The sequence below is a fragment of the Thamnophis elegans genome, chromosome 5 (genome assembly GCF_009769535.1).
Source record: "Thamnophis elegans isolate rThaEle1 chromosome 5, rThaEle1.pri, whole genome shotgun sequence".
Classification (NCBI taxonomy): Eukaryota; Metazoa; Chordata; class Lepidosauria; order Squamata; family Colubridae; genus Thamnophis; species Thamnophis elegans.
In genome coordinates, this window is record NC_045545.1 from 12609265 (window position 1) to 12621743 (window position 12479).

The window sequence follows — 12479 nt, forward strand, 5'->3', positions numbered from 1 at the left end:
AGGGGAGGAAAAATGCCATCACTTTATGGTGTGTTTTTTCTGACTGCAAGTAAAATGTCTTTGATTCTGCATTGCAAATATGTTGAATTTTCTCTCTCTCTCTCTAATCTCTGAATTTCACAGCTGTTGTGTACGGCCTGGACACGTTGACAGTTGTGGGAATTGCGTTTGCAGCTTTTGTGATAGGTGCACTGCTGACAGGAGCCTTATGGTTTATCTATTCCCGCACAGGTGAGTCCGATGTTTTTTCCCAAATTGCGCCGTGCACCTGTAACATTGCCCACTTTAACTAACCATTGATTTGCTTTGAAAAGCAAAAGTCCCTGAAGGATCATTATAGATACCTATCCTAATCAATAGTTTCTCATATAAAGGATTTCTTTTTAAACAATAAGGGTTTCAAGTGTTGAGAATATTTATAAAACCACATTAAATAACCAGTGTTGTTTTTTTTTCAAACTTGGCAATTTTAAGATGTATGCTTTGCAGCTAATAACATTGAAAGGATAGAGAAAAATGTAGCTATCATAAAGCAGGGGTGGAATTTTGTATCTTGCATCTGAATGGAAAATGAAAAACCATTTAAATATGTTAATTGGCATTCATATCAACTTGTCCAATAGAGACCGGGGCAACCATTTTGTAGCCAAACATCTGTAAATATATTTACTGAATTCTCTGAGACTTTCTTTCAAAGAATCATAGGTAGCTTCTTCGTTGCATTGTAAATGATATAATGATAGATCCATGTTGTGGTTGTGTATAAGTTGGTAGAGAAAACCCAAGTTAAGTAAACAAACATTGCAGATGGCTAAGTGGAAAAGACGTCGAGCTTGTCAATCAGAAAGGTCAGCAGTTCGGCGGTTTGAATCCCTAGCGCCGTGTAAAGGAGTGAGTTCCTGTTACTTGTCCCGGCTTCTGCCAGCCTAGCACTTCGAAAGCACGTAAAAATGCAAGTAGCAAAATAGGAACCACCTTTGGTGGGAAGGTAACAGCGTTCCGTGCGCCTTTAGCATTTAGTCATGCCGGACACATGACCACGGAGACGTCTTCGGACACAACTGGCTCTTTGGCTTTGAAACGGAGATGAGCAGCACCCCCTAGAGTCAGGAATGACTAGCACATATGTGTGAGGGGAACCTTTACCTTTACCTGTAACAAAAAGTAGGTGTTCAGATGATTGTGGCTTTCTGGAAAATAAAGGCAAGATTAGATAAGAATAGCCAAGCGGTTGCCATACTAATATTTTATCTGTTTTCACATATGAAAGTACAAAATCACAGCTTTCACACATAAAATTGAATGCAAACCAGTACAAAGAATTGTATCAAATGAATGGAAAAGAATGGAAATGTGTGGGCAGGTTTCTTAGGAGTTGAAATTTCTTTCACAGGCCCTTCAGATCACCATAAAAGAAAGTTGATTTATGACTGAAAACTGAGACATGCCATCATTTCATTTCATTTCATTTTCCCTTTATTTGTATGCCGCCCTTTTCCCTGGGGGGACTCAGGGCGGCTCACAGTTCAAAAAAAGGGGGGGGGAGGACAAACAAATCAATGACTGTATTGATCCTAACCTTCCTGCAATTGGTTGGATAAATGTTTCTCTCTTGTATCAATCATTGGGATTTTAATTTGACGTGTGTAATTAACCCTTCTCTTATCATTATTTTCCAATGCAGTTTTTGTGTTTTCCCACAATGTCCACATTAGGGCTCTGCAGAGATCTGATTCAAAGAGTAAAATATGAGCATTTTAAAGCATGGTCTCTTCCTGAGCTCTTGTGGCTATCTTTTGCAGCTGAAATGAGGTCTTAGGAAGAGATATTTTGTTTTAAGATATTTTCCACAGATGTAACATGCATGCCCAAACATGCTCCAAATCACATTTTTCTTCTTTGTGTCTAGATTGCTGCATTACCTTAATCCACTTTATTTATTGGGTAGAAATTGGGGATACTATATTTGGGGGGCGGGGGGAGAAATTTCTAGTCCTCTGTGGAAGAAATTATTAACAAGGACCAGTGGTGGGTTCCGGATCCCATTGCAACTGGTATGGTGCAACGGGGCCCGGCGTCCACCACATGAACGTGCGCAGCCCACGTGCGCAGCACGTACATGCGTCCTTACCACTTGTGACGCCTCCACGATGCTCCAGCTGCTCGGTGGAGCGTCGCACAGGTGTTGTGTGCTCTGTGCGCGGAAGCGCCGAAGAGCTCAAATACAGGTAAGGGCTCAGGCAGGCGGATGGGCCCTCCAGAGCACCGTACCGGAACGGTATCCGGTGCTCCAGGCAGGCACCGGTATGCCTGTATCGGGGCGTATTGCCTGCAACCCACCACTGACGAGGACAGTCTGTGTTTCCTAAAATCATAAAGTAGAAGAGCTTTGGTACAACAGAAGAAGCGCTTCAGTTAGGAAATTTGTTCTGCTGTGCTTGCAGAAGTAGAAGGTCCATTTAAAACTGAACATCTGCCATAGATTAACAAGAGTGTAGAAGAACACATCACCTTACTTTCCTGTTTAAATGCCTCATTTATTTCTAAAGTATACGACTTGGCCTTGATACATCGGAATCCTGTTTCCTATCATTTATGAAGCAGAGTTAGTTTGGGAAAAAGCAGTGTCCAGTTTTGTACAATCATATCTTGCCTCCCACTTAATTCTACCTTATACAAGTGATGACTAAGCCAGAATATTCTGTCTAAATCAGAAACTACAACTAGTGGCTTCCAAACAAACTAGGATATGGAAAACAATTTTAAATGATAATAGCACATTCTGTCTTACCTGAAGTTATTAAGCATGGCTTCCTGAATCGGACATGATGGAAAATATTGATTAATTGTGGCTTGTTCACTCAGGATGTGTGTGTTTAAGCAAACAGAAGGGGATGGGGCTGAGTGTGTATTTGGGTCATATATCTGGTTTACTGAGGTAATATTTGATCATTTGGATGTGTTAGTGTCCTATCCTGCTGCAACCTTATACTAGGAAGAGATTAGGCAATTTGGCATAATTCCCTAAATCCTCTTTGTCTGCTTGGTGAGGGGGAACAGCATATGAGCAATTTATTCAGCGGTGACTTTATACACTGGCTGAACTTTTATTAGATTTCCCGTTCCTAGTTTGAATACAAGTGACTCTTTCAGATGTCAAAGTTGTGCTCGTGTGCAAGGAGTTCTCAACAAATAGGTACAGAAAACACGTTCCTTTGCGGATCCCCTCTCCTCCCCCGCCCCTTCCTTGTACGTGACGAGTCCATCCAGCAAATGCAAAGGGCCAAGAACAGCCTATTATTTATTAGTCTGAACTCAAAGCTTTAAAATATATGTAACTTTCACCTCTGAAGATCTCTCACTTTCAAATAACAAGATTATGCAACCTGCTCTTCCCCTCCCTCCCCCTCCCCAGCCCCCAAATAATTTGGTGGGAAACTTAGAAGACTCCCTTTTAATAAGTTCGGACTGAAGAAAAGGGAGACTACAACGCGTAACATTTGGCGTATGCGGACTTAGTGTACTGAGGGGAGAGAAAGCAAACAGATTGGCTTGAAAGGGAGCCATCTTGGCAGGCTTCGTCAGTGTGAATAATAAAGAACATGCTGTTGCATTCAGATACATATGACTATAAGCAGCTTAAAGATTGTTTATGGCCTATAGCTGGGATAGAGACACTTACAAAAACTTCCCCTTTAAATAGTGTTCGGACAAACGGTGGTAAGAATCCCTTTAAGAAACAAATCTACCTTCCTAACCGTAAAATGGTACGTTTCCTCCTCAGAAATTAGCTGCAGGGCCCCTTACTCAAAAGAAATAATTGCTTGCAAAAATCCCCGTGGGTAAGATTCATTGTTTGTTGCAACTCATAAACTGACAGTCAGGTAGTCCTTGACTTGGGACCCCAATTGAGCTCAACATTTCTGTTGCTGAGTGAAACGTGCGTGAAGTGAATTTTGCCCCATTTTACTACCTTTCTTGCCACAGTTCTTTAGCGAATCACTGCCGTCATTAAGGTTGTAACACAGTTGGTAAGTGAATCAGGCTTCCCCATTGACTTTGCAAAAGGGGGTCACATGACCCTGGGACACTGCTACCGTCATAAATATGTGTCAGTTGCCGAGCCTCTGAATCTTGATCACATGACCATGGGAATACTGCAATGGTCATAAGTGTGAAAAACGGTTGTAAGTTACCTTTTTCAGTGCCGTTGTAACTTTGAACAGTCACTAAATGAACTGTTGTAAGTGGAGGACTACCTGTATTTCATCTGCTTTGTTTAAATTTCTGAAGACTCCCAAATTCCCAATGACTAGCTGTACGATGGAATCAGGAAGCGAATGAAATTTGGGCTGTCACTCAACTGTAGCATCTATTTATACTCAATTTTCCATGCAGTAGTGACTAATCAAACTTCTCTTTAGTCTCTATTTTATATATTTTAAGAGCGATAGGTGAGTGGATTGGAAAATACAGGCTGTTCGACAGAAAAACCAAGGATTTATTTTCTACAAAAGGGGGAAATGCGGGAAGAAAGATTGACATTGCAGCAGAGATCTGTGCCAGGGAGACAAGGGGGCATAACCCCAGAGTTGAAAGGGGGAAAAATGCATCTGTTGCAAGCTTTCTAGCAAGAGGAAATAGGGGAGGGGGAAAAAAAAACACTAGACAGTATTTTTTTGGCATCTAGATATTGACAGCTGTGCGTGCCGTTTTCCCCAAAGACGAAAAGGTATTCGCGGACAACAAGAGTTGGAGCAAAATATATACAGATTGCAGCTGATAAGCCGAGGCTGGTGCACAACGCAGTGTAATAGAGTGGTTTGTAGCCTGGGTGACAACATCGCTGTAATAGGACCCAGCGGCAGGGGATGGGGCCAGTTCTACATTTTGCAAATCGCTTTCCTGGCAGAAAGACTGAGGGGCCCCTATTAAGGGGATGAAAGCAGCAAACTTGAATATATAGAAATCGTGGCTTCTCTCTCCTAAACGTTCCCAGATTTTATTTTGGTTTTAGCTAAGAAAGCTTTGCAAAAAAAAATCTCGGGAAAAAAAGGATTTCTCTCACCTAGAGATAGCTTTTACAAGGTGAGGAAAGGCTTTGTGCGCCTAGAATACCTAAAGTAACCTCACAAATGAGACGCTTGAACTAAACCCAGGATGCAGTCCAAAGTTTGTTTTGGTTACACTGAAAAGTGTGTGTGGGGGGATCAACCTTGATTCTACTTCCTGCTGCCAAAAATGTAGGAGCCCTCAAAATATTTCACCAAATAATAAGCGAGGAAGTTTTTCATGCATTTTCTCTTTAGACGGTGTAGGAAGGAAGGAAGCAGAAGGGGGCAAAAGGCTGGACTTAGAGCCAGGACCCACGGATTCAAATGCCTTTGTGCATCCCTCTGAATACCTTTGGGGCAGTCAATTACATTCATTATAGAGTCTCTGGGGAAATAAACATGGGGGAATTTGGCCTGTCAATGTTTAGCTGCTTGGAACAAGGACAAAAATGCCTTGATAAATGATAGTGAATTGATCCTTCTTCCCTTCCCTTCCCTTAACTTCCCTTCTCTTAACTTCTCTTCCCTTAAACTTCCCCTCCCTTCCGTTCCTTTCCCTTCCCTTAACTTCCCTTCCCCTCGCTTAACTCCCATCCCCTTCCCTTAGCTTCCCTTCCCTGGATGTGAGGGCGATCTGGCTGCGACATCTGTCACCCCATTGATCGCCAGGGTTGATTCGGCTGATCTGGCTGGCTAGGCGGGTGTCCCCTTCCTCCCTCACCGCTCCATGTGCGTCCCTCCCGAAGCTGCGCGCTTGGGTGGAAGAGGACGACCATCCCAGATAGAAGGAGTGTACCGATCTTCGGTCGGTGTCCCCTTCCTCCCTCACCGCTCCATGTGCGTCCCTCCCGAAGCTGCGCACTTGGGTGGAAGAGGACGACCATCCCAGATAGAAGGAGTGTACCGATCTTCGGTCGGTGTCCCCTTCCTCCCTCACCGCTCCATGTGCGTCCCTCCCGAAGCTGCGCGCTTGGGTGGAAGAGGACGACCATCCCAGATAGAAGGAGTGTACCGATCTTCGTTCGGTGTCCCCTTCCTCCCTCACCGCTCCATGTGCGTCCCTCCCGAAGCTGCGCGCTTGGGTGGAAGAGGACGACCATCCCAGATAGAAGGAGCGTACCGATCTTCGGTCAAGGGTATACGATAGCTACGCTCCCCTGCTAGAACCTCCAAACAAGCTCAAGCTCCCTTCCCTTCCTTCCCTTTTCCTTAACTTCCCTTCCGTTAATTTCCTTCCCCTCCCCTCCCCTTTCAGGGATGGCCAAGAGAGCGTGAAGGCAGTAGATGTAACTCTGAACTTGCTTTTTGTTCATTTCTTCCAGGAGACCCAGAAGGAAGGCAGCAGGTTCCCACATCACCACCACCCTCTGAAAACAGCAGTGCAGGCCACAGCATCGGCAGCACACAAAGCACCCCCTGTTCCAGCAGCAGCAGGGCCTAACACAGGAGGCCGGACGGAAATGCACGCAGCGTCATCAGAGACCAGAGGTTCAAAAACACAGCTGTTTGTTGCCTTTTGCTTCCACTGGTTTGGATCCCTTGGCAAAATGAGAAGGCGTTTCCTTCTTTTTTTCAGCTTTTTCCGGATAAACGTGGTCCTTGAATCTCCCGCCGCATGCTAAGGCTACAAGTGACGGAGCTACTCCATTTGTGCAGCTGTGGACCGGGTACAAAGGTCCACGCGTTCTCAATGTGAAACACAACTCCCCCCACCCCCCTGTAAATGCTGCTTTGTCTCCATAGAGAATCTCCATAGAGAAGCTGAGTTTTGCAAACATGTAGGAGACGCCAGGTGTCGGCAAAAGGGATTTCAGTCTTATAAGCTGGGGAAGGGGTTTGGTTGTTGTTGTTGTTGTTTCTTAACCTCCCTCGCTCCCCACTGGGCACAAAAGCAGGGTGGTTTCAAATGCCACATTTGAAACTGATTTCCTCCGATACACAACGCAGGTCACCGTAGCTGTGTCACTGTGTAATTGTTGAGCTTGACTTCGGAAAGCCTTTTTCCCGCTGGTTGTGCTGTTCTCCATTGAAAGGATTTGTATCCACTGAAGCTTTTGAAAGGAAAGCAGCATACAGGGGCTAAAAATACTTGTTGGTTAGATATTTGTAATTACTTATCCTTTCTTCTCATATATCCAAAAGCTTGTTTGAATACTTAGGGTAGCTTTAAAGGTTGCTCCATTTTCCCCCCCCCTTACTGGGAACTACCTTCCCCCCCCCCAGGACGGAGCGGCTTGTCTCACCCTGTAACCTAAGATTTCTCTACAAGGCGCTCTTTGTATTCTGCATGCTTTTCACCTGCTCTTTGTCTCGTGGCGATTTGCATTAAGCCATCACATGGTCCTCTCTCACAGCCTTGCTTCATGAAAGGGAGGGGTCCCCGGGCCACGGACTGGTCCATGGCTGTGGCCGCACAGCTGGAGGTGATCGAGCAAAGCTTCATCTGTATTTGCAACTACTCTCCAGTAACTAGCATCACAGCCTCAGCTCCACCTCAGATCATCAGGCATAAGATTCTCATAGGTGAACAACCCCTTCTCTACACTGCGCATGCGTCGGATCTAGGTTGTGCGCTCCTCCCCCCCCCCTCCTTGGTCTGTGGAAAGATTGTGCTCTACAAAACCGGGCCCTGGTGCCAAAATGTTTGGAGACCGCTAATGGGAGATGTGCTTGCAGATGTAACCGCCTCCCTACTCACTGTTGTGTTAGATGTTGCTTCGTAGATTCATTTCCACTGAGTGAGTTTGCAGAATTGTCTACGGCTTTTACATAGAATGCGGAAATCCTATTTTTTCTGTAAAGCCCATGCCCAGCGATATAGCCATGAAGCTATATTCTGGGAGGGGATGGATAGGTTGCATTATGATTGTACTTGGAAGTTCAGGATGGGGTTATTTCACTGGCCAATTATGAACTTAGGCATGCCTGAATACGCTTCACCAAAGGAAGGAAGGATACAAAAACTAAAATGGTTCCCTGATATATTTTTTAGATACTTTCACGTTATTTTCAGAGCCATCTATTGGCAGACATTCATTTTAATTGGATTTGTGGCCTCAAAATATCTGGAGATGTTTGTAGAGTACATGTGGCCATGCTTAACATGACACATTATGTATATATTGCTGACTTCTAAAAGTATAAACTAATACTCAAATTCAATTCTGTACCCCATGAGAATGCTCTGCCTTAAAAATAGCTAGCTTTTTAAACTTTAGGTTATTGAAAATCACTAAGGCCAAATATTGTGGATTCAGTTTTCTATCATGTTACTTTTTTCCGCTTGTTTAGTGCTCAGTGGAGACAACTATTGAGTCATGCTGTTGTTTATGGCTTATAGCATAGCATGGATAGCAATAAGATGTCCCCTGTAAAAGCTTTCTTCTATTTTGATTCCAACTCATCTCAGCTTCACAATTGGAAATACATCAAAGTAACACTTGAACTGGCATGAAATTGTAAAAATATTATCATTTTGAGAACCGAAAGCAAAATAAGCCCAGTTATTACTTTGCAGATTATCATAAGTATTAGTCTGATAACTTCAGACATTAGTGTTTTTTCAAATTTCTGTAGCTGAATTTTTACTAGAGCAACTTACTATCCAGTTGCAAGGGAATTGTGCCCATTCTAAGCTAAGATGGCATACATTCACTTTGCATAGTCATATTGGTGGATACTTAGAACCAAGCCAGATAAAGATTATTTTAACTGAGGTATTTAAATATGCGTTGAACAAAATGTCCTATAAATACCTTCAACACAAATGGTTAGACTAGTGATTGCAAGCCTTTCCTGTGTGAATCAGTTCATTTTTATCACTATGATCACTGTTGCCACCACCAAAAGCTTTAAACATGTAAAAATATTGCGCAATTGTGGTAATCCCATCTGAAATTTTATGACATTTTGGAGGAGGAAACAAAAATGTAAGATTAGCTGATTTCCTGAGATTTTGGCCATTCCAAAACATAGGAAGCCGAGGTGGTGCAGTGGTTAGGGTGCAGTACTGCAGGCCACTTCAGCTGACTGTTATCTGCAGTTCAGTGGTTCTAATCTCACTGGCTCAAGGTTGACTCAGCCTTCCATCCTTCCGAGGTGGGTGAAATGAGGACCCAGACTGTGGGGGCGATATGCTGACTCTGTAAACCGCTTAGAGAGGGCTGAAAGCCCTATGAAGCGGTATATAAGTCTAACTGCTACTGCTATTGCTAGGTACTCCTTGCTTAACAAGCTACCCTTGGGACTCCTTTGCTGGATGCCACAGTCATTGAGCGAGACATCATGTGACCAAAGCTGACAATTTTACTTCCCCTTCTCTATTTAACAGTTGCAAGCCAAGTGTGAAGCATACAAATGACAAACATGTGCCTGCAGAACACTGCAACAGTTGTAAATGCACACTGGTTGCAAAGCACCTGAATGGTGATCATGTTGTAAATATAAGGATTGGTCACAAATCAATATTTTAACACTGTTGGAACTTTGACTGGTTGCTAAATGAGGCCATCAGTAAGCGAGGACTACCTGCTTCCATTCTTAGCTTGTTGTTTGTTTCGTGTCCCCGCTGGAGGCTTGTAGGAGCTATATAGGTTAGTAATGATCTCTATGTTGGTAAGGATCCCTTAGCTAATTTGGGTGAAACTCTGCTAGGATTTCAGAGGTCAAGAATGGCTAAATGCACAATGCCTGGCTGGGTTTTGCTCAGAGTCCAAAGAAAGCTGCAGTTTACACCCCCACCACTCCACTCCATTAAAATTACTTCTGTGACCCACAACAATTGCCAGCTGACTCCCGAAAGTCCAATTACAGCAGTCAATTCTGATCCCATTTTTTAAGTAATAGCTCAAGAAACAGATTAAGGTGGTATATCAAGCTCAGAGAGCACCAAGGACCCTACAGTTCAACTCTGAGCTATAAATATTCTCTTCCATCAAAAGTAGGTATAGCTTTTCACCCCCTCGAGTAGAATGTTCTCACCTGGTGATGGGCAACATTTTAAAATTGTCAATTTTATTAAAGTTTAGCTTCAGGAGCATATTCCAAAGTTGGTACCCAGGGGAGGACCACTTTTTGGGTTGCATTTCATGCAACCTTGTATTTAACATCCTGCATAGGTAAACTACAAATGATGGTGGTACAAAAATGTAGAACCCATTTTGTTTTAAAGATACTCAAGACTACTACTCATAATTGAAACCCATGATGCAATTTTTTTCAAGGCAAATTAAAATGAACCTAAAATAAAATTCTGGTGCAGAAATGATCCAACTTGAGGATTTTGGCAGATTTGGAATGTATTTAAAAGAAATCAGACAAAACAATTACTACCATGTCTAAGTGTTTGCAGGACTGGGTTGGTGGGTGGGGGTCCAGATAGCCAGGATGCTACCTGTGTATTTAAAAAGAATGCGCTTTGCCTAACCTTCAGCTGAATGTATTATGCAATCATATTCTATGTATGAAAACTTTTAAAATGTCTTCAGAGAAGACTAGAGTCTTTAAATCAATCATAGCTCTATTATATTAAATGTGAGCATAAAATATAAGTATATATTAAAAATTCATATATTTAAATCTAAATGGCTTTATATAAGGTGGGTAAGTTTGGTTACTGTGAATTGTGTGGCTTTGTCTAAGAGTTATTTCCCCTGTTTTGATTTTTTAGATTAAAAAAAAGTAGAAGTATAGAATTATTATTAATTTTATTCCTGGAGTAAAATGTTAAACATTTTGTGTAAAATGCTTAAATGTTTATTTTTAAAGAAGGATGCTGCATTATGAATATTTCTATTGAAACTACTCTAAAAAGAAGCTTGTATAATTCCTGACATACAAATTAATTCCATTTTAACAACTAGAGAAGTTACATTTTCCTGGACCCATATAAAAGATTAAAGTAGAACGAATAGAGCAACCTTGCTTTACTTAAACATACTACAAAAGCTCAGTTTTATTACCGTATTTTTCAGAGTATAAGATGCACCTCTTTCCCTCAAAAAAGAGGCTGAAAATCTGAGTGCGTCTTATACATTAAATACAGCAGTTTTTTGCCTCCTGAAACTCCACCCCCTTCACCAAAATGGTGGTGCATAATTTGTAGGAGGCTTTCAGAGAGCTCCTGGGGGCTGGGGAGGGCAGAAATGAGCAAAAAAGGGCCCGTTTTTTGCTCAATTATGCCTCCCTCCCAACCCCCAGGAGCACTCTATAAGCTTCCTAATGCCCCTTTTTTTGACGAAAAACGGGCCAGTTTTTGCTCATTTTTGCCCTCCCCCCAAGCTCCCCAGGAACACTCTACAAGCCTCCTAAGGGCTATTCATGCCCTTTTTTGGGGGGAAAAAAACCAGGCCCATTTTTGCAAAAAATGGGCCGTTTTTGAAAAGTTTGCAGAGTGCAAAAACTTTTTTTTTTTAAAAAAAATCCCTCTTCAAAACCTTGGTGCATCTTATACTCCGAAAAATACGGTATATATTGACTTTGTTATTTGCCCTTTGTTAACAATAGAAAATTCTTATATTGTTGATTGAACACTGAAGCTCCCTTCTCAATCCTTCAGATGTGTTTGAATGTTTCCTTGAATGGTTAGCCAGCCTGGATGTGTTGACTGGGAATTCTGGGAGTTATAGTTCCACCTGGAGGCAATCAGTTAGTAGTAGACTATTTAGTCCAGTGAATTGTTGTATATTTCAGTTGAATTATAGACGTCCTGATGTTAGTAATATTGAAGAAGGGAGCAACTACTGTTATAAACCAAACACCAAATAAGAAAGAATATTTTTAGCAGATAACTGTGCCACAAGCAACTTTTTTCACAGTCATTGAAGTCTCTTTTTTTTCTACAGCTGTAAGCTTTGCATTATGATGCCATTCATTATTTACTAAAAGTTTTTTTTTATTATTATGGTGGTTCTTGTATACTATTTAATGCTGCATAGCAGTGCTTCTTGTGAATATATTGTGCCACACTAACACGTTTTAAAACTTGGTTTTAAAGATATATGGTATGGTATTTTGCAGGCATTTTGTCAGAACATTTGTGGATAATCAGCTATAACCCTTGTAATATCTGTTGGCAAACACCAAATTGATCCTTTTTAACAAGCCTTCTTCAATGATTTCATCTTTTTAAATTTGATTAGTGTGTATACCAATTTTCCAGAATCATGGCTAGGTTGAACCAACAAGACACAGACATATATATGTGTTTTTAAAAATAAATAAGATATATATATATTTTAAAAAGGGTTGTTTTAATCCAGCCCAACCTTGTGTTAATTCAAAATTTGTCAACTAGCTCCAAAATGTTATCCTTATTCACAATTTGACAAAATTCTTCTGATGAAATAAAAGTATCACCCCAAGCTACCCCTGAGGAGTGAAAGCAAAAATTAACTCCTAATACATGCCTTAAAAAAACAACAACCT

The 12479-nt window shown here is 41.8% G+C and overlaps 1 protein-coding gene across 3 annotated transcripts in view; it reads left to right on the forward strand.

Moving 5' to 3' along the window:
* Positions 1 to 8785, forward strand: part of TGFBR3 (transforming growth factor beta receptor 3) — a 187180-nt gene extending 178395 nt beyond the window's left edge. For all 3 annotated transcript variants that reach the window (XM_032218372.1, XM_032218371.1, XM_032218373.1), the window contains 2 exons: positions 124 to 231; positions 6377 to 8785. In XM_032218372.1, coding sequence (XP_032074263.1) covers positions 124 to 231; positions 6377 to 6495 — 227 coding nt within the window. In that variant the 3' untranslated portion in view covers positions 6496 to 8785. The remainder of the gene's footprint in view (positions 1 to 123; positions 232 to 6376) is intronic.
* Positions 8786 to 12479: the final 3694 nt, after the last annotated feature.